Source organism: Podarcis bocagei, assembly GCF_964188305.1.
Source record: "Podarcis bocagei genome assembly, chromosome: 2".
In the NCBI taxonomy this organism is placed as follows: Eukaryota; Metazoa; Chordata; class Lepidosauria; order Squamata; family Lacertidae; genus Podarcis; species Podarcis bocagei.
Window position 1 is genome coordinate 58,586,116 of NC_138126.1, and position 24,753 is coordinate 58,610,868.

General features: G+C 44.4%; 1 protein-coding gene across 4 annotated transcripts in view; it reads left to right on the top strand.

Annotated features, from left to right (window-relative positions):
- DCAF1 (DDB1 and CUL4 associated factor 1) overlaps window positions 1-24,753 on the top strand; it is a 61,712-nt gene that overhangs the window by 22,719 nt on the left and 14,240 nt on the right. For all 4 annotated transcript variants that reach the window (XM_081177541.1, XM_081177542.1, XM_081177540.1 and 1 more), the window contains exons 7-22: window positions 240-713; window positions 2,653-2,754; window positions 4,096-4,254; window positions 5,488-5,664; window positions 7,382-7,591; window positions 8,387-8,556; window positions 8,739-8,863; window positions 9,174-10,434; window positions 10,745-10,943; window positions 12,696-12,778; window positions 13,100-13,184; window positions 17,035-17,268; window positions 17,917-18,010; window positions 18,960-19,064; window positions 19,935-20,008; window positions 20,197-20,301. In XM_081177541.1, coding sequence (XP_081033667.1) covers window positions 240-713; window positions 2,653-2,754; window positions 4,096-4,254; window positions 5,488-5,664; window positions 7,382-7,591; window positions 8,387-8,556; window positions 8,739-8,863; window positions 9,174-10,434; window positions 10,745-10,943; window positions 12,696-12,778; window positions 13,100-13,184; window positions 17,035-17,268; window positions 17,917-18,010; window positions 18,960-19,064; window positions 19,935-20,008; window positions 20,197-20,301 — 3,657 coding nt within the window. The remainder of the gene's footprint in view (window positions 1-239; window positions 714-2,652; window positions 2,755-4,095; window positions 4,255-5,487; window positions 5,665-7,381; window positions 7,592-8,386; window positions 8,557-8,738; window positions 8,864-9,173; window positions 10,435-10,744; window positions 10,944-12,695; window positions 12,779-13,099; window positions 13,185-17,034; window positions 17,269-17,916; window positions 18,011-18,959; window positions 19,065-19,934; window positions 20,009-20,196; window positions 20,302-24,753) is intronic.

A 24,753-nucleotide genomic window follows, 5' to 3' on the forward strand; every position in this document is an offset into this window, starting at 1 on the left:
GAAAATGAAAATGAACTGTCTTTGCATGGAAATTGCTTTAAACACAAAAACTATTTTTTTAAAAAAACAAAACCCTCCTTGCCTTTGGTCCTGGTTTTTTTTTTTTGGGGGGGGGGGCTGCTTCTCAATCAGAAGCCAGGGTAAAAACGCCTTGTATTTCTCCTTCCCTGGTCTCCTGCGGGCTACTTGACTTGAACTTGCTTATGTGAAAGTGCTGCATCCTTTTCTTTTTGCAACAGGTGGCGTTTGTGCTTCAGCGCTTGAGAGAGCTGCAAGTGAATGAAGTGAACACGAAACACGAAAATAAGCGGCCCAGTCCTCGAAAAGTACCCTCAGACTCTCTGCTGCCTCTGGATGAAGAAGCTGTGGACATGGATTATGGAGAGATGGCTGTGGATGGCGAACAGGAGGAAGTTACCGGGGATATGGAAATCTCATTTAACCTTGACTCAAATCACAAGACTAGTAGTCGGGTGAACTCTGCCACAAAAAAATCAGGGAAGCAACATGAAAGAGAGAATTTCCGGAAAGCAAAACAAAAACTTGGCTTCTCTTCGGAGCCGGAAAGGATGTTTGTTGAACTGTCTAACAGCAGCTGGTCAGAGATGTCTCCTTGGGTGATTGGCACGAACTATACGTTATACCCTTTGACCTCCGCTATAGAGCAAAGGTTAATTCTGCAGTATTTGACTCCCCTAGGGGAGTATCAAGAGGTAGGTATCCAAAAGGCAAGGAAACAAGCAATGTCTGGATGGGCTCCTTTTATGATCCAATTAAATTGTGTTGATGGGGGGGTTTGGAATGATGATTATGATGATTAAAATTTGTATACCGTCCTTTATCTGAAGATCACAGGGCAGTTCAGAATTCAAAAATTCAAAATGGGAATATAAAAAACCAAAAACAGAACAATTGCCCCCTCCCACAAATACATTTAAAAGGCCATAGAATGTTTAATCAGTCCAAGGCCTGGTTATAGAGAAATGATTTCACCTGGCACCTCAAGGTATGCAATGAAGGTAGCAGCCGAACATGCCACCACAGAACAACATGTGGACAACATGCCACCACAGAAAAGGTTGCCACCCTCCAGACCTTGTGAGGGAGGCACCTGAAGAAGGGCCTCAGATGACGGGCTTAATTGCTTGAAGATGTGTCCAGAGCAGGGGTCAGCAACCTTTTTCAGCCATGGGCCGGTCCACCGTCCCTCAGACCTTGTGGGGGGCCGGACTATATTTTGAAAAATAAATAAATGAACAAATTCCTATGCCCCACAAATAACCCAAAGATTCATTTTCAATAAAAGCACACATTGTACTCATGTAAAAACATACTGATTCCTGGACAGTCTGTGGGCTGGATTGAGAAGGTGATTGGGCTGCACCTGGCCCATGGGCCTTAGGTTGCCTACCCGTGGTCCAGCGCATCACACAAAGAGCATGTAAATGAGATAAATGAGATCTTGGAATTGTTTCCTCAGGGGTTTTTTTGGTGACTCTTGGAGTTGAGAGAAGGAGATGTTCCTCGGTAGACAGTGGTGGGAAACCTCTGGCCCCGGGGGCTGAACGTGATCCTCCAGGCTTATCTGTCCTGTCCGTGAGACTTTTCCAGGCCATGCTTCTTCCGCAGGCTACACCCTTTGACAGGCCTGCTCTGTATTGTCCTTAAGTGCTGTTGCCTGGGTGGAACGTGTCCTTGAACTGTGACAATACCTGTTGCTTTGCTGGATAGGGAGAATGTGTGTGTGTAGAACAGAGGTTGGCAACCTTATCCGAGGATGGGCCGGTCGACGTTCCGTCCGTCAGAGGATGGGCAGGAGCATGTGCATACATGCGCTCTTCCGGGTCAGAGGAGCACCTGTGTGCGTGCGCACACGCTATTTCCGGTGCTCCTCTGACCCGGAAGTGCACCAGAAATAGCATGTGTGCATGCGCAGGGGCGCTTCTCCACCCTGCACGTGTGTGCACATGCTATTTCTGGCGCACGTCCGGGTCTGAGGAGCACCTGTGCGCATGCGCATAGGTGCCATCAACCCAGAAGTCAGTCGCTGCGCCAGTAAGAGTTGGGGGGCGGCAGGGGGCGCCATGGGCCAATTAAACAATCCTCATGGGCCGCTACCGGCCCATGGGCCTTAGGTTGCTGACCCCTGGTGCAGAAGCATCTTCCTTTGGCATGGCTAGAGTGTAGCCCTCTGTACAAAGGTCAGAGCTGCATTCATTGTTCTACCCAGGGGTATATGATCGCTGGAAGGTGGTCCCTGAGGGAATGTGGCTCTTTGAAAAAGGTTCCCCACCTCTGCAATTTAACAATTCGAACAGATGGATAAGAGTTAACTATTTAAAAGAAGTGCTGAAAAGATGCATTTATTAGATTTCTTTACTGCCTTTCCTTCAGTGGCGCAATGCACATTTTGACAGGAGGCTGCTCTTGTCTCCCTTTCTTGGACAACCACCTTCATCTAAAATTGTTGAGAAGGATCTTGTTAGCTGAGCCGTAAGAAATACAAGGTAGTGTTGGTCACTTGACAGAGATGGATCTTGATTGTTATCAGTATTCGCTTGCCTTTAAATTTTAGTGGAAGGGAAATGATACTGTCGAAAGTGCTCCCCACACAATTTTTTCAACAGTGAACTAATCTTTTACTTTTCTCAGCTGCTTCCCATCTTTATGCAACTTGGATCAAGAGACCTAATGATGTTCTATATTGATTTGAAACGGACCAATGATGTACTGCTCACCTTTGAAGCCCTGAAGGTAAAATGACAGCAGAGCAAATTGCTTGTTAACAAGTGGTGATTCCGTGTCAATTACCGTATTTTTCGCTCTATAACACGCACCCGACCATAACACGCACGTAGTTTTTAGAGGAGGAAAATACGTAGGTATGCCACCCATAGGCATTTCCTCCATAACACGTACAGACATTTCCCCTTACTTTTTAGGAGGAAAAAAGTGAGTGTTATGGTGCAAAAAATACGGTATTTTTTCCATTATTTATTGAAGTACATAATTTTGGACCTGATATCTAGTTAAGTAGTGCCAAAGTTGCATTCACCTTTGAGTTTGTGTGTTTTTGCTCTTAAGTTTGATTGAGGCAACCTTCATCTGCTCTTTTCCTAATGGGGTCAATGATTACCTGTTTTATTAAGTATATTTCCTCTGACTGCTTTGGTCTATTTATTTTATTTATTTAAAACACGTCTATATTGCCTTTTATTCAAAATTTCAAGTCAGTTCACAACAATGTGAATATTCATTAAAATCACTGTGTTTAAGGCTACATTTATATAGATTTATTTTAAAAAAATAAAAAACCTAGAATTCAGATTTAGCTTTGATTCTAATCCTGATGCTGCTGTGCTTACTTGAATGCATTTCTTGACTTCTCAGCGCTTCGTATCCTCAGCCTTTCACATTCTGTCATCAAAGTGTTTCTTCAAGGCAAAATAAATTTGCAGTGTTAATATTCTCCCTTTGGTGAGTGAGCCAGTCCAGAGTCTTTTTGTAGGCCAAGAAAGGCTTCAAATTTGAGGGATGCAGTCCCAGATAAATTTGCTATCCAGCTGCTTTGAATCAGTCAGCTGTTTCCTTGGTGCTGCACCCAGAGTTTCATATTATGTTGTTGTCTCCTGCTGCTTGTGTTGTTCCACTAAATTTAACGGGACATAAAATGGTTTTCCCCCAAGTTCTGCTACTGCTGCTGCCTTGAGATGAAACTGCAGAACATTGGTGCTATTTTGCACTTTAAATCCTTTGCAAGAGAGAAGAGACATTTTCCTTGCTCACAATTGCCTTGTGTTTTACCTTTGAAATGCATAGACATGCAAAGCAAAGTTTTGTGTTCTTAAATTGTAGGAAAATATCTGATGGCTACATTACAGAGTTGATAAAGCTATTTATAGGTGATTGAGTTAGAAGGTGTTGTTGTTATACCAAGGCCACCTTTTTGCTCTCGGGCAGGTGCAGTCCAAGAAGGCAATATCCTCTTTCCTTACCACTCTCTGCAAATTGCAGAGAAGAGCATTTCACTGGTATCAGAGAACTCCAAGGGTTTGTTAGTGGATTTCTATATTGACTTTGGGTTTCTGTTTGCAGTATTTGGCATCGCTGCTGCTCCACAACAAGTTTGCAACAGAGTTTGTTGCTCATGGAGGAGTGCAGAAGCTACTGGAGATTCCTCGTCCTTCCATGGCAGCTACAGGTGTCTCCATGTGCTTATATTATTTGTCTTACAATCAGGATGCCATGGAAAGGGTAAGATTCCATTCTGCTAACAGAAATTGTAGGTATTTAAAATACAGTGGGCTGCATAGGGTAGGGGGAAACAGTGAAAATTGGGTGACTTCCCTTTTTCAAGCGAATTTGCTTTTGCCAGCACAAAACAACTGTTGAATACTACCTAGCAGGTTCCTCTTGGGGTGGATTCACACAGCCACACTTTTCACATGCCGACTGGAATTATTTTTTGATGCGTCCATCAAATGTTGGCTTTTCCTCATATTGCTGTTTTCAACATGCACATGTGGCTGCTGTTTAATGGGATACTGGTTTGTCAGTCATCAGTTGACTGCAAGAATGCACCTCAATTCAGTAAGAGTGCAGAAAGCGAGATCAGATCAACAGGCTCTGATAACTTCAGTGTTCAGGAATCAACTTCATAGGTTTCTTGTTCTGAAGCTGAAGTGGAGGCAAGCCCCACGCTCACTGAGCTCAGAGTAAACCTATTGAAATCAATGGGTCAATGGGTCAAATCAGTGGATCCTTTGGGTGTCACCCACACAGCGTAACCCATAAATATAATATTACAGTCGTACCTTGGTTCTCGAACACCTTGGTACTCCTATGTTTTGGCTCCTGAACACCGAAAACCTGGAAGTAAGTGTTCCAGTTTTTGAACATTTTCAGAAGCCGAACATCCAGTGTGGCTTCCACTTGAGTGCAGGAAGCTCCTGCAGCCAAATGGAAGCCGTGCCTCGGTTTTCTAACATTTCCGAAGTTGAATGGACTTCTAGAATGGATTATGTTTGACAACCAAGGTATGACTGTACCGAACTTTTTTGAGCCTGGTACATCTAGCACTTTGAAAGGAATTTGAGAGTGATTGCAAATATCTTTGCTATCCTTCCCAATTGGCATCATAAACGTGTTGCATGTGCTTCTGAATTTTGTCACAACCATTTCCCCTACGTTCTTAGCTTTTAAGCATACTTCACACACATTCTTATTAAACGCCTGGATTGATTTTGTTAGTTAGCTGCTTTATGTTTTAACTCTGATCTGTTATTCATTAGTTGCTTATCCCAACCACCATCTTAAGCAAGGATGCAAAAAGTTTTTTAAGTGTGACTGCAGCTGAGACTGCAAGTGTGACTGAATTATTAGATAGTCTGTTGCTTACTGTGGGGGGCATTGCTGAGGGTTAAACAGAAACTACATGTTGTTTCATGAACGTAAGTGAGAATTGTCCTTGCATATTCTTGTTCTTAGGTCTGCATGCATCCCCACGTGTTATCAGATGTTGTGAACTATACCTTGTGGTTGATGGAATGCTCTCATGCCTCGGGCTGCTGCCATGCTACCATGTTCTTCTCTATCTGTTTTTCATTCCGTGCGGTCTTGGAGCTCTTCGATAGGCATGATGGCTTACGGCGCCTTGTTAACTTGGTAAGTGTTACAGCAGTTTCATATTATCAGGTGTTTTCTCCAAACATCTAAAAGTGGGGTTGGGGTGCCACCACCAAGTCTTCTGCACCTCAGCTGGTTCTGCAAGGCCAGAGGTAGGGAACTGGAATCGGATGGTGGGCCAGAAGTCTTACCTCCCTGTGAGTCATCTTTGATAGGTTGGAGGGGCTGTCAATCACCTGACATCAGTAGGAGCAGGTGACAACTTCAGAGGGATTCCCTCTCAGTGCCCATCAGATGACTTCATCCCAGTGAACCTCCATTTGCAGCCAATCCCAGCCATGTTTTTACCTGCCCCATACCTGACGTCACATACGATGTCAAGTGTTGGGCAGATGCATGTGGTTTGAGCAAAATAGTCTCATTTAGGAACCTTGCTGGACCCAGTGGCGTAGCGTGGGTTGTCAGCACCCGGGGCAAGGCAAGTAATTTGCGCCCCCTAACCCGTGGATTTGCGCCCCCTAATCCTAACCCCCAGATGTTGCGCCCGGTGCGGCCGGCCCCCCCTGCACCCCCCACGCTACGCCACTGGCTGGACCTAAATAGTCCTGCGGGTTGGCAGATCCCCACCGCTGGTATATAAGGTATTCCCTTTCTTTCATCATTTATAGAATATTCTGCTTCTCTGCAATAGATTGAATGGAGGAGATGGCAGGGAGACAGCACAAGGCCATCTTCATAACCTGTATAGAAATCTGCTTAAGAACCCTTGTTGTAAACTAGAATTCCTCTTTTCTACAAAGCCTTAAAGCAAAGCTATTTGAAAGTGAAATGAAGCTTGGCAAAGCTTCTCTTCCTGGCCATGTGAGCAGAAGAGAGGGTGGGTGCCGAGTCTTAGGCTTTGGTCACACTTGTGAACTCTTACTCCCAAGCATTAAACCATGTTTTAGCATTATGTGTGAACATGGCCGCAGTGTGACTGTTACCAGCACCAGCATGCTTTGGGACATCTATATTTCCCCTATATTTCCCTTACTTTCTATCCATGCTTCTCTTCACTGGCTATAACTTATCCTCCTAATCTTGTCATTGGGTGAGCATGCGATACTTTGTATTGTACATTGGTTTAACTTTTTCTGATTATTAATTGTTTTTATATGTTTGGATTTTATTTTGTTAAGTCACTTTCATACCTTTTTGGTATAAAGTGACTAACAAATCTAAACAGTAATTAAAAACAACTTAATACATGTAGCATTTCCGAGATCCTCAGGCAGTTAATAGTAGTGGTAAAGGTAAGAGTAATCTTTGCTGCTGTCTTAGGAGTCCTATTTAAAGAGAACTATGGTCTGTGGTGATAAGAAGAACAGATTATTGAGGTAGTTTCTTCTTTAGCAATTAAAGTAGAGAGTTTGGTTTACTGTACTGCATGTAAAGGACAAAGCCAGTAAAAATGGAATTACGCTCCTTCCCTTGTGCTTCTCCATTTTCCTGATTCAATCTTTCTGGGTATGTTACATAATATTTTTTAAAAAGTGAACAGTGATTCTTTAATTGCAAATGAACAAACTGGCTCATTTTATGAGAGTTGCTTTGTCAGGTTGCCTATATGTATTGAAAGCTCTGGCAGTTAAAGCAGCTTCTTGGCACAGGTTTTCTTTGACTGATCTAATTCCTTCATTTGAGTGAAAAAATAAGGCCATAAGCCTTTAGGCGTGGGAAATAACATAATGGCAAATACGTTTCTTTTTCCTTGTAGATTAGCACTCTTGATATCTTAAACCTGCAAACCCAAGGTGCACTACTAAGCGACGATGAGATTTTTGCCAGCCGCCAGACTGGGAAGCACACTTGCATGGCCATGCGCAGGTATTTTGAGGCTCATCTTGCCATCAAAGTGGAACAGGTGAAGCAGTCACTCCAGCGCACTGAAGGTGGCATCCTGGTCCATCCGCAGCCTCCATATAAGGTGAGTAGTATATTTTGTAGAGGTATAGGAACTTTCTGATCCTGTTACCCTTTAGATATTCTTGCAAAAAAAGTCAAAAAGTCATGTCAATCAAATCTGATAAACTGACTGCGCTCCTGCGCACAAGTGAATGACTTGTTCTGTCCGTGCTTTGGTAGTTTCGTGGACTGATTTCTGACAGGTTCTTTGTGGAGCTGATTTTAAATGGATGTAGTGAGCACAATATGCTAGTTCTAGCTCAGTCACACTGCGCTTAATTTTTTTTTTGAGGGCCCCTCCCCATTCCTCTTGTGGAAATAGCTTTCATGGGTGGTTCCTTTGTTCCTCCTCCCCCTTTAGGATTTTCTGCCATCTGCTGTTTAGGCAAGCTTTTCAACAGCATCCATAGTTTTTATTCCTGGATTTTAATCTGCCATACTGTATTTTAGTACATTTTTAGATCGTTGGCCTTTAGTGTTTGTGTTCAGAATTCTTTGTGCATTTATTTATTTAGCAGAATGGTAAATCTCAAATATTTTAAACTGATAGATACTAAGCCTGAAGCCCTGTCTTCAGGATTGCTTTCTCCTGCATGAGCCTTGAGATCAGCAGATGAAGCTTTGTTCTGTGTCCCAACTCTGTGAGATTAGATGCTCAAGGTGTGAGCGGGCCAGGACTTTACTTGCAGTGTCACCACAATTCTGGATCTCCCTTTTCCGAAGGCCACTATTGGCTATAAGGAGCATGCTTTTTCTTAAGTCACACAAGTAATTGATGATGTTAAAAGACTTCTTGAATGTTACCTTCTCCTTTCAGGCTTGTTCCTACACGCATGAACAGATTGTAGAGATGATGGAGTTCCTAATAGAATATGGGCCGGGACAGCTCTATTGGGATCCAGCAGAGGTCTTCCTCAAGCTGTCTTGTGTGCAGCTCATGCTCCAACTTATTTCAATAGCATGCAACTGGAAGACCTACTATGCTAGGTGAGAGAATTGAACATGGTAACTCGCTGCTTGCTTGCATAGTCGTTTGCCCCAGGCAAGTGTCTGCCCACGTGCACGCTCTTCTAGCCTGGAATGACTGCTGGTGTAATGGATTTGTGTTATTTTGTGTAGCTGATCTTTGCCTTAAAAGGGTTCCACAACCACTTGCTTTCGTTTTCTAGGAATGACACAGTGCGTTATGCTCTGGATGTTCTGGCCATCCTTACTGTGGTTCCTAAAATCCAGTTGCAGTTAGCAGAGGCGGTAGATACAGTGGATGAGGGAGGAACTTCTATTTCCATTGTGGGTATGTAGAACTTGACCTTTTCAGTCGGTTTCCATCCTTAACTTTATAAATCTTTTCACTGGTTGCTGAAATTTTCAGTAAGTGTTACGCTGCCTCCTATACTAGGCAGGAGGCACTAGATGCCTTTGAATGCCATTTGCTGGGAATCATGGATGGAGAGGGTGCTGTTGCTCAGGTCCTGCTTTGGGGCAACTTGCGGACATCTGGTTGACCGCTCTGAGACCAGAGAGCTGGAGCAGGTAGGCCATAGGCCTCATCCAGCAGGGCTGTTCGTAGGTTCTTATATACTGATGTGTCCTATTTTTGTTAGGTATCAGCATTATCCTGGGGCTTGCTGAAGGAGAATTCTTTATCCACGATGCAGAAATCCAGAAGTCAGCCCTTCAGATTATTATTAACTGTGTGTGCGGCCCAGATAACCGCATCTCCAGCATTGGCAAATTCATCTCTGGCACCCCACGCCGGATGCTCCCCCAGGCACCCAGGAGTGGCGAGCACACCCTGGCCAAGATGTGGAACGTAGTGCAGTCCAACAACGGCATCAAAGTGCTGCTGTCTCTGCTGTCTGTGAAAATGCCCATTACAGATGCCGACCAGATCCGAGCGTTGGCCTGCAAAGCCTTGGTGGGGTTGTCCCGGAGCAGTACGGTCCGGCAGATCATCAGCAAGTTGCCTCTCTTCAGCAGCTGCCAGATCCAGCAGCTGATGAAAGAGCCTGTGCTCCAGGATAAGCGCAGCGAGCACGTGAAGTTTTGCAAGTATGCCGCTGAGCTGATTGAGCGGGTCTCTGGGAAACCCTTGCTGATTGGGACAGACGTCTCCTTGGCTCGACTTCAGAAAGCAGACGTTGTGGCTCAGTCGAGGATTTCGTTTCCCGAGAAGGAGCTGCTGCTTTTGATCAGGAACCATCTCATCTCTAAAGGGCTGGGAGAAACTGCTACCATCCTTACCAAGGAGGCGGATCTACCCATGACGGCTGCTTCTCATTCCTCCGCCTTCACCCCTGTTCCTGCTGCCGCCTCTCCTGTGCCTCTGCCTCGTACCCCTCGTATAGCGAATGGCATTTCTGCCCGGTTGACTAACCACCCTTCTGTAGTTCCCGCTGCTTCCTCTGTCCATGCCCAGCCAAGGCAGACTGCCTGCCAGGGCTCGCTTGCTCTCCCAGGGCCATCTCAGGCCACCAGCTCTCCAGTGATTGGCAGGATTAGCTTTGTTCGAGAGAGGCCGTCTCCCTGCAATGGCAGGAAAATCAGAGTGCTTCGGCAAAAATCAGACCATGGCGCCTACAGCCAGAGCCCAGCTATCAAAAAGCAGCTGGACAGGCACCTCCCTTCCCCTCCCACACTGGACAGTATAATCACAGAGTACCTTAGGGAACAGCATGCTCGCTGCAAGAACCCTGTGGCCACTTGCCCTCCTTTCTCTCTTTTTACACCCCACCAGTGTCCTGAGCCAAAACAGAGGCGCCAAGCGCCAACTAACTTTACCTCGCGGCTGTCACGCAGGGCGGCCTTTCCAAAGTACGGCGGGGTGGATGGCGGCTGCTTTGATAGGCACCTTATATTCAGCAGGTAAGCAGGATGCTTTTTCTCAATTCCTTTGAATCTTCGGATCCAGCTTTCCAAAAGGTAGACTTGAGTACCCATATGCATTTTGGACGAAACCTGTGGCTTTGTGTCCCATTCCTTGTTTTTCCATCTACTGACAGTTTTCTCCAGCATCTTCCACGTTCAGAGCATTCATAGATATTTCCATTCCCTTTAGATGACAGTCATGACTTCCAACCTAGCAATTTATCGTATACAGTTTTTAAGCTTCATTTTCGTTTGGTCATTTGCCAATCCTCTCGCTTTCTTACTCAGCTGCACTTTGATTTCCCAGGTTCCGTCCAATTTCTGTGTTCCGGGAAGCAAATGAAGATGAGAGTGGCTTCACGTGTTGTGCATTTTCTGCGCGGGAGCGATTCCTGATGCTGGGCACTTGCACGGGGCACCTGAAACTCTACAACGTCTTCAGTGGGCAGGAGGAGGCCAGCTATAAGTGCCACAACTCTGCCATCACACACCTTGAGCCTTCCAGGGTAAGGAACAGTAACATAGCAGCATGGGCCTCTGCATCACAACAACCTTGTGGTTCTAGGCTTCATGAATGATACAGGGGTTAGTCAAGTCTCCCTTCAGAATCAGGATGCAGAGCTAAGCCAGGAAAGAACATAAACCTCTCCTCTAATTTGGGATTGTTTGTAAACAAGACATGCTTCATACTCTGTCCCCTAAGTTCCTCTCACTTTGCCATCTTGTCCCAGCTCCTGCCAACCTAGCAGTTTGAAAGCACACCAGAGCAAGTAGATAAATGGGTACCGCTGCAAAGAGAGGTAAACGGCATTTCTGTGGACTCTGGCTTCCATCACTGTGTTCCGTTGCGCCAGTAGCGGTTTAGTCATGCTGGCCACATGACCTGGAAACCTGTCTGTGGACAAACGTCAGCTCCCTCAGCCTGAAAGCAGAGATGAGCACTGCACCCCATAGACAAATTTGATTGGACTTAACCTTCCAGGGGTCCTTTACCTTTACCTTACTACAGTGTACCCTTCCATTGGGTGTTATGGTGTGAATATATTAGTGTAAGTGGGAATTTTTAGTGATTGCTTTCTGTAATTTGTCATAGGTCTCCAAATTTCCAGTATATTATTATTCAAGTCGCTTGTGAGTAATACAGAATTATAAGCAAGGGGAGAGGCAAAATGTTACCTGTCAGTTTCAGTCTCATCCAGTATTTCATGGCGGGGAAGAGAGATCAGTCGTTGTGCATGGATACAACAACAACAACAACAACAGTATTTGGGAGGGAGATGAGGCTGATGGGTTTAATATGTATTTAAACAGGAAAAATGCTTTTCTATTAAATCTGAAAGTATGAAAGTTTGCGGGAGAGATTGATTCTAGAAGACCAGTCCCTGTTTGCAAGGCACTCATTTTCCACAAATCAATTTGTTAAGGGATACAATTACCCACTCAGTCGATAGAGCATGAGACTCTTAATCTAAGGGCCGTGGGTTCGAGCCCCATGTTGGGTGAAAGATTCCTGCATTGCAGGGGGTTGGACTAGATGACCCCATTTGTTCCCTTCCAACTCTACAATTCTCTGATTCTAAGTGACAGTTCTCACAGTTGTAAGCCAATGGGGTGCTGTCCAGGTTTTATGGGTGACAACTATCCATCAGTGTTGGCTAGAATGGCCAATGGTCAGGAATGTAGTCACACCATTTGGAAAGCACCATTTTGGCTACTTTTGTTCGAGGTTAATCTTGTGAAAAGCTCACTTCCCCATGCTGCTGTGCATTATAAGAACATAAGAGCCCTGTTGGATCAAGCCAAAGACACATCTAGCTCAGCATCCTGTTCTCACAAGTTGCCAACCAGATGTCTAGAGGAAGCCTGGAGGCAGGACACAAGTGCCACAGCAACTCTCTCCCACTAGGGATTCCCAGCAGTTGCTGCTGCTGCTGCTGGTGATGATGATGATGATGATGATAATGAAGCTTTGCTCAGAACAGGTCATTTGGAGTGGCCATGTACCCCAAACGACTGATGAGATGATTGTTGGGTTTACCTGCTTGACAAATGTGGTGATGTTGGCCGTTGGACTGCCAATATTGTTACCTACCCAAAACGTTGTTTGCATCGTGGCACAATTGGCAGCTCTGATGGCTTTCTTACTTCCCAGAACAAAATGGCAGGAAATTTTCCCCAACATCCTGCTAAATAAGAATACATCCACACGCATAATAACGATACACTTTTGCTTCTTTGTTGTCTCCCCTAAACTGCAGGACGGCTCTTTACTGCTGACATCTGCATCTTGGAGCCAGCCTCTTTCTGCATTGTGGGGAATGAAGTCTGTCTTTGAAACCAAGTATGTATGCTCTTTATTGTGTTTTCATTACCCCGATAGACTAGACCATTAAAGGAGCAATCTGTTAAGAGACTATAATCCTATGGACTTCTTTGAATGCATATCAGGCAGATGACAGATAGGTAAAGATTGCCCTAGTAGTGAGTATAGCTGGGTTTTATAGTAGCAGAGGAGTGACTATATTTTATGATTAGCTCAAGAACCAGTATATTCTGTATTATGTGATGCAATAATACATTAAAAGGTGCACAAAATGACTGTTGAGAAACACTGTTGCTTTGATCTCTTACTGCGTATTGAACATTTGATTCTCCTGTGCAGGCATTCCTTCACAGACGACCACTATGTGGAATTCAGTAAGCACTCTCAGGACAGGGTTATTGGCACAAAGGGGGACATTGCCCATGTAAGTATCACTTTTAAAATCTCCGAAGCCAATTTAATATTCTCTGTGTAAGCATGTTGTAGCCATTTGCATGCCAGAATCATTTCTTATGGGAAGAACGTTGAAACATTGCGTAGAGTAGGGATGAGGAACTCGTGGTGCTCCAAATGTTATGGGTCCACAGTTCCCATCAAACCTGATCGTTTGCCATGCTGGCTGGGACTAATGGAAGTTGTAGTCTTATCAACATCTAAAGGATCACAGATTCATCATCCTCGGCGGAATAGGATGAGATTAATACTGAACAGGTTTGGTGAACTGAAATAAAAAATGAAATTCAGTAGCCCAACCATAGCTATTACGTAACAGAAGTGCTGTGTACCGTATTTTCCCCTCTATAACACGCAGATTCTTTTCTCCTAAAAAGTAAGGGGAAATGTCTGTGCGTGTTATTGAGCGAATGTGTGGTCCCTGGAGCCGACTGGCGCGAGTGAAGGCAAAAATCAGGCAAATATCAATCGTCCGGAGAAGGGAAGCCTTGAAAAGAGGAAGCTGCTGCTTTCCTGCATTCTGCCTCAGGGTCTTACTGGCCACCCGCTTCTGTTTGTTACTGTGTTTGTTCAAACGGAACAAAGAACAGAGAAAACCCCTCCCCTCCAGGCAAGCAGAGGGGAAAGCAGAGCGTCCTTCTAATTCCTCTCTGTGCTCTGGTGCTGCAACATGCAGGTGGGGGAGAGAGAGAGAGCTGGCTTGCTTGGGTGGGTGCGTGGGGGAAACTTTTGCCTTCCTTTCCTCCCTCCGGTTAAACCCCTCTCCTGCATTCTTAGCCAGCTGCTTCTCCGCACACCCCTCTCGGTGCTCCTTGTCCCTTCTATGTTTTTCCTTCCCTCCCCACTTAAAACGTGGTTACAAAGCACGGATCCACATGGATCCTCAGGATCTTTGCATTGGGTCACCCCAAATTCACCATCAGATCACATAGCATGTCCATGGCTACAGCCTGCACCAAAAAATCACGCACCCACTGTTGCCTGGGGCTGCAATGGTACAAAAACGTGGTTACAAAGCATGGATCCACATGGATCCTCAGGATCTTTGCATTGGGCTACCCCAAACTCACCGTCAAATCACATGTCTGTGGCCACAGCATGAAGCACAAAAATGATACATCCACTGTTTCATTCAGATTTTTGTTTGTTTGTTTTCCTCCTCTAAAAACTATGTGCGTGTTATGGTCAGGTGCGTGTTATCGAGCGAAAAATACGGTAAATGAGTTAGAGAGGGCTAACTAAGCTCTGATCAAAACAAAATTTAATAAATAAATAAATAAATAAATAAATAAATAAATTCCTTCCAGTAGCACCTTAGAGACCAACTAAGTTAGTTATTGGTATGAGCTTTCGTGTGCATGCACACTTCTTCAGATACGAAGCTCTGATGTTGCTTGAAAGAGATCTAGCAATTAGTTCAAATGTGCCATGGATGGATCTGGTGATGGAACTTGCTTTATGGAGTCTGGATTAGATGACGTTTGACCTCATTGGCTCATTAATGTCCAATGGTGAAACCTGGGCCCCTCCTAGGTGTTCTGCCTTCCCTTCCTTTGGGGATCTATAATGCCTAGCCTAGTTGATTCATCATAAAGGACATTTTCTGGATTGTTTCCTAGGACACATTCACCTGGAAATTATTCCCCCCCCCGATATATAATTTAATGTTTCCTCATTAGTTTAAAAATAAATTGTTAGAAATTTTAAAGAGAATCTGTACTTTATTTCAGGATGAATGAAAATGAACCAGTAATTTTACTTTTCTAGTATAACATATCAAATATTCTTTGTTCTGAGGAGTTAGAAGCAATCTGAAGGTGGCAGTGTCAAGCAGAGATAATCTCGGGGACTGTCTTACTTTAGGAAGACAAATGTCATAAAGCATAAATCTATTCAAATTCTTCACAAATTTCCTTGCCCTTTTGTTGATTTCCCTATATATTTGCATTTAAACAAAGTATTATTTCTATGTTGCTCTGCTATGTTATTTATCTTAGCTTTCAAAAGAAATCTGATCTTACCTCATGATCTGGTCATTTGGGAGGCAACAAGCTAAAAAAATTTATTCTTAGCTTTGGCAAAGGGAAATTAGTGTTTAAAGGATCCTGTACATAAAATGTATCTGAGAGAAGGGTAAAAGAAACAAATTCAAATGTTCAGAGTATGGTCTGATTTCCAGTTAAGCATCTATATGAAAATAATTTTAAAGAAAACAAGTCTGCAAAAATCTTTTTAGCATATATGTCAGAATGGTAACTTTTCATTTTGTGATGCTTTTTCCAACATGTGGTACATGGAATCCTTTATGGTAGTCTCTTTATTTCATTACCCACGACCCCTAATCTCAGTTAGGGATTTCCCCCCCTGTAATGGATTGAGACTTTGCACCACAGTTTTCTGAGCAGCGGCCTTTACTTCTTGGTCAGTTTGCACATTCTCTGGCAATTAAGAAAGAAATTTCCATCGTAAATGAGCAGTAGTGGATGTGCTCCTTAGGTTACACTGCTCTAGAAACGTCATGCATTACCAGTTTTGGATAGCTTACGCGACTTGTGAAAGGTTGTTCTTGGTTGACTCATTTAAAATTTGAAGAAATCACAGGAAACATTCCTGTACTGAAGCAGAATGTACAGATTAGCAATATTACTATTTAGTATGAGCTGTGCGCAAAGTGCTACACAGAGCGCAGAAGTAAAAAGCAGTGAATCTGCAGCAATTTATGAAAAGCAGCTGAAATAAAAATTAAATTGTTTTCTTAAATTTACAGCACACTGACCCTGTAGCATGTTAAAAGACTAGCATATTTTTATGGCATAGGCTTCTGTAGACTAGGATCCATCTTATAAAAGCTTATTCTGTAATCAGTAGTTTTTAAGGGTGCTACAAAATTCTTAACTGATTTTGCTGTGACATGCTAACATAGCTACACCTATGGAACAACACAGGTTTGGTCCTTTGTTTGATACGTTTGTATCTTTAGTTATTAAAAAAAAACAGTGTAGTGCCATTTTACAGTGTTTGTTTATTCTTTTGCTGCTTTTTAAAAAGAGGATTGTGTAAATTTAAGGGACACTTGGTTGTTGAGAGTATCAAGGTATGGTAAAAATGATTCAATTCAAGAGCTAGGAAATAAATGCAGGTGACTCTTCGATACTTGTGAGGTTCCTGCTACTTGTTTTCCTTGATTGGTGACTGTGGGAATCTAGGAAGAGACAACCCTTCTTAGAATTCTTAAAATGTACTCCTAACATGGCAGTAGGTAGCAATGCAAATAATTCACATACTGTTACATAAGCTAGCAAATGAAGCATACTATCTGCCTCTTAACCTTACTGTAGGTAGGCTTTATGCAGTACAGTGGTCCCTTGGGTTACGTTACCTTCGGGTAACGTAACTTTCGGGTTGTGAACGTGGCAAACCCGGAAGCGGGTTTGCCACCTGCACAGAAGCGCTCTACGGTGCTGTGCGCATGCGCAGAACAGGCGCTTCCAGTTACGAAGATTTCGGGATACGGCCAGGCCTCTGGAACAGATCCTGTTCGTAACCGGAGGTACCACTGTAATGCCCTTTGATTTCTCTCCAACCCAGTAGTGTCTGTAATGATTTCTGGGCATTGTCAGAATACAGAATGAATGCACTGAGCACTCCCACAGAGACTGATCATGAACTTGTAAACTCTTTTCAAGGTGAATGAGCAAACTCAAGGCAGGTGGTTGTCTGCAAAAAATGATTTTGACACTATTGCACATACTTTTGTTCTCTTTAGATGCAAATGAATTGCAGATCTTGACTATTTTCTTTTCTTCTTTTTAATCCAAAAGATCTATGATATTCAGACTGGCAACAAGCTGTTAACTCTGTTTAATCCAGATCTTGCAAACAACTACAAGAAGAATTGTGCCACTTTTAACCCCACAGACGACCTTGTCTTAAATGATGGCGTCCTTTGGGATGTCCGCTCTGCACAGGCTATTCACAAGTTTGATAAATTCAACATGACCATCAGTGGTGTTTTTCATCCAAATGGGCTGGAAGTCATAGTCAACACAGAAATTGTATCCTTTGTGCCTGAGCTGTGACTCACACAATGATCTTGGGGAGCTTGGCGTGCTGAACAAATGATTGCAGAATGTGGTGTAATGTTTCTTGTTTTATCAGATGAAATGCAGTAATAGGATTCTTCAAGATAGGGCAGTAGCTTGGATTAGTAAGTTTGTTGGCTGCGCATATTGCAATGCCAATTTGGGTCCTCCTGTTCAAAGTGGCTAGGACAAAGCGCTTTGCAAGGCAATATTGTAAAGTTGAATTCAGAGAGTCATTGTTGTCTGATTTTCAAATATTAATGAGGGTGGCAGTTTGGAATTAGGCCAGGGAGGAAGATGGGACAATCAGACCTAAGTGTAGGAGTAGACCAGCCTTCTGTAACCTAGTGCCATCATCCCTGATCTCACAATGCAGACCATTAGCCATGCAAGTTGGCACTGACGAGAGTTCTAATCCAAAACAACGACACTTGCTTGGAGAAGGCTGGGCTAGAGGAAGTCCTAGATATTGGGAAGTCCTGCTTGATCTTGGTGGCAGCTTTGCCACTGGCGTTTTCTGTAACATCTACAACAATATATTTGGCATTATTTATATGCTAATTGCTGCTGCAGGTATTGCAATAGATGATTGCGTGGATTCTTCCCTAACACGTTCCCCAGTGGGACCTGCGAACTTTCCACTTGCTACACACAGTGCCAGCCTTGGATCAGTGCCGTGTAGTCTTCAACCATACTGGAACAGTCATGTATGGAGGTAAGATGCCCATTAGTAAGATGCCTGTTCCTATGTTACTTTGTGGTAGTTAACAAAAACATACATAGCCAAGGCATGCAGAATTGCATGTTTTGTCACTTTAAAAAAAGGCTCCTGGCTCAGCTGTGTGCTGGGTCTCAACAGGGAGTGCAAAGTCTTTCTGCAGAGTTCCAAAGGTGGGCTGGAACTTGTCAGCGGTTTGACTGACTGGTTAGTTTCTGCTACTTGTAGAAATACAGAAAGGATGCTTGCTGGTTCCCAGGGGCCTTGCATAGATGCTCTGTTTGGTTCCTCCTTCACCTCATTTTCTAGCACTTCTTGCTGTTATCCTGGTATCTTGTTCCCTCTTCCAGATTATCCGTTTCCCCACTTGTTCCTTCCTCTTCCTGCCAATGCAGCCTTACTCACCTAGTCAGTTTTCTTTGCTCTCAAGCCCATCCTTCCCAACTCAAAGCCTGTTCATATTTATTCAATAGGTAGCTCAAATTCTTCAGAGAAAAACGCTACAATTTCTCTATCCTTTTTCTGAATGTGCCAGTCCAATGGTCTATGGTAGCCTTCTTCAACTTTTTGCTCTCAAAATGTTTTGGATTACTTTTCTTCAGCCCTAGCCACCATAGCCCAAGGGTCAGGGGCTATGGGATTCATAATCCCAAACATCTGGAGGGCACCGGGTTGGGGAAGGCTGCTCTAGTTGGTTCCATTCTCCATGTTTCAGTGTCACATGTGCTTTGCATGCAGAAGGCACCAGCTTCAGTCTCCCGCATTTCCAGGTTGAGCTGACAATGCCATCTGCCTGTAACCATGGTGTGCTGCTGCCAATCAGTATGTACAGTACTGAGCTAGATGGACTATTGGCCTGGCTCAGTAAAAGGCACTTTCCTATGCTCCTAAAACAATTTTAGACCATCAGAAACTGCTTACTTAAACACCTTTCCCCCTTGATCAGCAATGTTGCAGGCCGACGATGAAGATGATCTTCTGGAAGAGAGGATGCGGAGTCCCTTTGGATCATCTTTCAGGACTTTCAATGCAACAGACTACAAACCAATTGGTAAAGATCGTGCTTGCGCTTACCTGAATTTATATTGAGCAAAACTACGTACAGTGGTACCTCAGGTTACATACGCTTTAGGTTACAGACTCTGCTAACCCAGAAATAGTACCTTGGGTTAAGAACTTTGCTTCAGGATGAGAACAGAAATCGTGCTCCGGCGGCACGACGGCAGTGGGAGGCCCCATTAGCTAAAGTGGTGCTTCCGGTTAAGAACAGTTTCAGGTTAAGAACGGACCTCCGGAACGAATTAAGTACTTAATCTGAGGTACCACTGTATATTACTTTCACTTTCTTTGCAGAAAGCTTCTAGCTTGCTTCCTGGAGAAACGGCCATAGATATCATTACACCTCCTTTTAAGAATGCAGTTGTGGTTCAGCTTCACCAAAAAGGATTTCCTTGTGAACAGCTAGGGAAAGAAGGGGCTGCACCAAGAGGACCAGAACCCTCCTCCCCATCTATATATGTAAAACAAGGCAATGCTTTGAAATGATGCTCATTGTGGAGAGATTTATTAAAAGGTTACACTATGCCTGATATGTTTTTCCCTGTAGCTTTGAATGAATCACCCTGTTAGTGCAAGAAAAATGTTTTTGCTCTGAAGAAGGTGATAGACTGTTAGGCACATGGTTAGTTTAGTCAGAGCATAAGATTATTAATCTCAGAGTCGTGGATTTGAGCCCCATGTTGGGCAAAAGATTCCTGCATTACAGAGTGTTGGACTAGATGACTCTTGTGGTCCCTTCCAACTTTACAATTTGATGATTTAATACATTTCTCAATTTTTTGAGGTTTTCTTTGTTTCTTTTTTGGCTTTCAGCATCTTTTGTCTTGGCTAAATGTGGATTAAAACATGTGTTCTTTTCCAGCCACCATAGATGTGAAAAGGAACATATTTGACCTGTGTACAGACACAAAGGACTGTTACTTGGCGGTGATTGAGGTAAATGTATTTTTCTTGCATTACAAGAACCAAGCAAGGTAATCAAACAGCTGTTCAATTGTAAGTGTAGGTGTGTAACTGGGATGGAGAGATGATGATGATGATGCAGGTGGTGTTGCTGAATTTGTCAGTCCAGCATGTTGGATGGAAGCTAATCTACCATACCTGGTATCTGGTTCCTGTTTCAGAACCAAGGAAGCATGGATGCCATGAACATGGATACTGTCTGCAGGCTCTACGAGGTGGGCAGGCAGCGTTTGGCAGAAGATGAGGAGGATGAGGAGGAAGACCAGGTAGCATATACAAAATGTCTCCTTTGTTGAACTTTTTAGAAAAGCTTTGAAAATAGCTTTTAAGGGTGGTATCCAACTAACATCTTGGGAAGGAAACCCAGAACAGATTTGAAGGGTGGGGTGCAAGGAGTTGTGCAAGTGGGGATCCCTGGGCTGATGAAACACATTGTGTAGCACTGCACTGGGTGCAACCCTAAATCTTTATTGTATGTTATTTATCTTACATGGTTTTGGTTTGTTATAACAGACGGCACACTAAAGCAATTTTGAGTTGAGTTCTGATGAGTAAAGTAGCTTGTATTTGTTGAGCTGCAAGCAGGAACAGATTTTTGGTGTCCCTTTTTTTGCAGTAGTGATATCAGTTGTTTGTCTTCACTTTTTTTTGTTAATTGCTTTAACTATGTTAATAAGTGATTGAATGAATCAGTCGCAGCATGCCTAAACTAAGCAACCAAATGGATAGCTCTGTTCAGGAAGTGAATGAGAAAAGAGACAGTTGTTAATATGTCTTCTCGTGGTGATTTATGGATTTTCCTGGCACTCAGGCAGCAGCTACATTTCCAACAATCAAATAGGTAGACTTCCCTTGAAGTGGGCAATGCATACTGTGGAAATGAATCCAGAGCTGCTTAAGAGATTCTGCTTTTTCCTTGTGTATTAGGACCATTGTTTCACAGATATAGAGTATATTGTAGTTAACTCTTAAAATGGCTAAAATACTGTTGCTGCTTAGGGTTGCAGAAAGTAATGTGACTTCCTAAGTTTGGTACATTTCTTTGTGCCAAACTGTCTGCCAAATGATCAATAAAAATGATTCTGTATGGTTGTTGGTTGGATTGTTTTTGCTTGTTTGTTCCAGGGTAGAAATACCATCAGTATTTACAATAGAAACAAAGTCAAAGCTGCAGTCATGGCAGAGGAAAGTTGAAACCTTTTTCTTTTTGCTTAACTTAGAATAAAATTACTTTGCTTGGTTTCAAGGTATGTCATTTAGATTAGGATGCTCGGAAACTTCCCCATTGGGCAGTTATTTGCTCTTTTATTGTAAGGAGGGGTGGAATTAAATATTTTGTCTGTTCTTGACCTCATACAATCCATTTAAGTGAATGCTTATTGTTACACCCACCCATCAGAAACTCCTGCGTCCCCAGTCCTGATTTGAAAGGTGAACATTTTCCTCAGGCAGCAGATATCTTTACATTATAAGTTCAAATGTTGGTGTTCCAATTTGTTTTGAGTCTTGGGGAAATCGGCTCTGCGTCTCTCTGAATTAATTTTTCCAAGTACTAAGTTGTTGCTTTAAACCATGGTTGTTCAAGCAATGGAGCTATGAGATCAGAGCCAGTGCTGGCTCCCCAGAGGTGCCTAGACCTGGTGGCACTTCTTTGCTTTACAGCAGCGATCTTTGCGCCCTCGCCTGTTTATGCTTGCTTGCTTCCGGCAGAATAAATGGACAAAATGAGGTGTCAGATGCAATGAGTTGTCAAGCCTGGAAGAAAGTCTGTCCAGCTGTATAGAAGCCCCTCTCATTTGCTAGGGGCATGCCAAATAATAAAAATAAAGAATGATTTGAGCAAAACGGTGTTGTATGCAGGGAGTTGGAAGAGATGACCCTTAGGGTCCCTTCCAACTCTATAATTCTATAAGTCTATGATTATTTATAGGAAATTGGCAGGTTTGTGTGTAAGCCCCCCCCCCCCCCCCCGGCTAGGCTTTAGTAAACCCTGTTCTTACAAGTTGTAGTTACAATTTCAGCCCCCCATGTTTTCGGTACTTCCCCACTGCTGGTCTCCAAGGCATTCAGAGTTATTCTTAATTTTAAGAGAGATGTTGTCTTTTGGAGCCAAAATGCTAAGAGTTGTATCAGAGCTTAGTAGTTTCTGTTCCTGCTATTTTGCTAGCTGTTTTGCTGTCTCCCACTGCCAGTGTAGAAAGCTTAGCTACTGCATTGCCTAGAGGTGATTACATAGCGTAGAGCTAAACTGGAAAGGAAGAAGAGATAAGACATCACAAACTAGAGGAGCTGTGTGTTGTGAGTTGTGTTCCCTGCCGCTTCCTGTACAACTCTTTGGAGCTGTGCCAATTCTTCTAGCTCTTCATTTGCCATTTGGACTGCCAGGGATGAGAAATGGGGACTACCAGTGTTTCTGAAAGTGTTCTGTCTGGAATCATCTTGGTCTTCTTCCATCAAGTAGGCCTTGGGTGGATGAATCGTTCCTAGTACTGTATGGCTCCATTAGTTGAAGCCCCCCCCCCCCAGCTAACCTCTGTCTAGCTTTTAGGTACAGGATTTCCCCATCTTGCTTTGTTCACTATCTACAGTTGGAGGTATTGGGGGGTCAGGGGAGTAGGTCAGGAAAATTGCCAGCTTCAAGAGAGAGGCAAGTGCTGATGCTTCTTCCACCTTAGTTCTTTCATATCCCTTGGAGACATATGCCTTTAAGAGCATCATGTCAGTGGCCAAGATCAACCTTTTCCATAGTTCAGCTATTGACACGCAACCCGGAAACTGGATAATGTTCAGTCTGTGGAGGGAGGTATGGGTCTTGGCCATGACCACTCTTCTGTTTAAATGGTTGCATCAAGTATCCAATGCCAATTGGAAGCAAGTTCTTTGCCTTAGAAGACCGCCCTGTTCTCAAGAGTGTGGGATAGCTGGTTACTAAGTAATACTGGAAAGGTACTCTCCACATGTTCAGGGCATTCTCAGCAGAGCCGAGTTTTAGCATCCAACTTGTTCTGTAGTGCAGCCCAGTTTCTGTGGTGCTCCCATAGTGGCAATAGTTGGTGTGGCCACTTTACCACAATGGTACATAGATCCAGCCACTCTTGCCTGTCAGTCTTGCTCAACGTGCATAATACAGTACAGTTAAGTGGCTCAGGCAGAGTGGGGGCTTGTTGGCAAAAAGGAATGGGCCTAGGCATGTGGCTTACCTGACTTCTGCCAATAAATCCTTCCTTTGAAGCACGACATGGTGACGTCTTAGGGCCTCACAGGGCTTTGATGAAAGTGATCAAGGAAAACCCAGGTCCTACCACCTTTCCTATAATAGCATGCTATGGGTTAAATGATTCTGAATGGCCCCATCCTTTTTATCATCTGCTAGAATGGAAAGGTAGCTAACGTAGGTAGCCTTGCAGAGATCCAAATTATTTATAAATGCAACTATTTGAGGAACTTGATATGGATAACTGCAGGTGTCTAAAATCCCTCTTAGTGCAGAGACCAGGTGGTCATCTTAAGCAAGAGATGCACTCACTTGTGACAAGCTGTTCCAGCCCATAATCATTTTCAGTGCACCGTAATTCAAGGCTTCTTTTCCTTTCACCCATGTCGTTCTCATTGGGAGAATTGCGGCATTGTGCTTGGTGTAGCACAGTAGACTTTTGTGAGGTGTATTGTCATCTGAACTGTTAGATTATGGACCTTAATTGCTTGTTACTTGTAAGTGGATGTTTTCTTCTCTAGAATGGCGACTTTGAATACAGTGGTGCCTCGCAAGACGAAATTAATTCGTTCCGCAATTCTCTTCGTCTTGCGGTTTTTTCGTCTTGCGATGCACGGTTTCCCATAGGAATGCATTGAAAATCAATTAATGCGTTCCTAGGGAAACCGCCTTCAGACCAGGTCCGGGGACAGTCTGTCCCCGGACCTCTTCTGAAGGCTGGGGGGGGGACAAGGGCTTTTCTTCCTACCCCCAGCATTTTAAAAAAACCCTGGGACAGCGGAGGACTTCTCCGCTGTCCGGGGCGATCTTAAAATGCTGGCGGGCGGCATTTTAAAATCGCCCCGGACAGCGGAGGAAGGCAGGCAGGGGGGACAAAGACTTTCGCCCCCTGCCCGCCTTCAGAAGGTGTCCCCGCCCCCCCTCCCCACTTCGGAACAGCTGCAAAAGACGTCCGGGGGAAGCGGGGAAGCGAAGCGCTTCGCTTCCCGCTTCCCCCGGACCTCTTCTGAAGCAAGGGGCTGGGGGGAGATCGCTATCTCCCCCCAGCCCCTTGCTTCAGAAGAGGTCGGGGGAAGCGGGAAGCGAAGCGCTTCGATTCCCCGCTTCCCCCGACGTCTTTTGCAGCAATGGGCTGCAGGGAGATCGCTATCTCCCCCCAGCCCCCTGCGACCCTCCCCCGGCTGGAGAGGTGACACGCGCCTATGGCAGGAGCCTCCATAGGCGCGCGTCACCTCTCCAGCTGGGAGAGCGCGCGGGGGGCTAAAACAGCCCCCTGCGACCCTCCCCCGGCTGGAGAGGTGACACGCGCCTATGGCAGGAGCCTCCATAGGCGCGCGTCACCTCTCCAGCTGGGAGAGCGCGCGGGGGGCTAAAGCAGCCCCCTGCGACCCTCCCCCGGCTGGAGAGGTGACACGCGCCTATGGCAGGAGCCTCCATAGGCGCGCGTCACCTCCAGCTGGGAGAGCGCGCGGGGGGCTAAAGCAGCCCCCTGCGACCCTCCCCC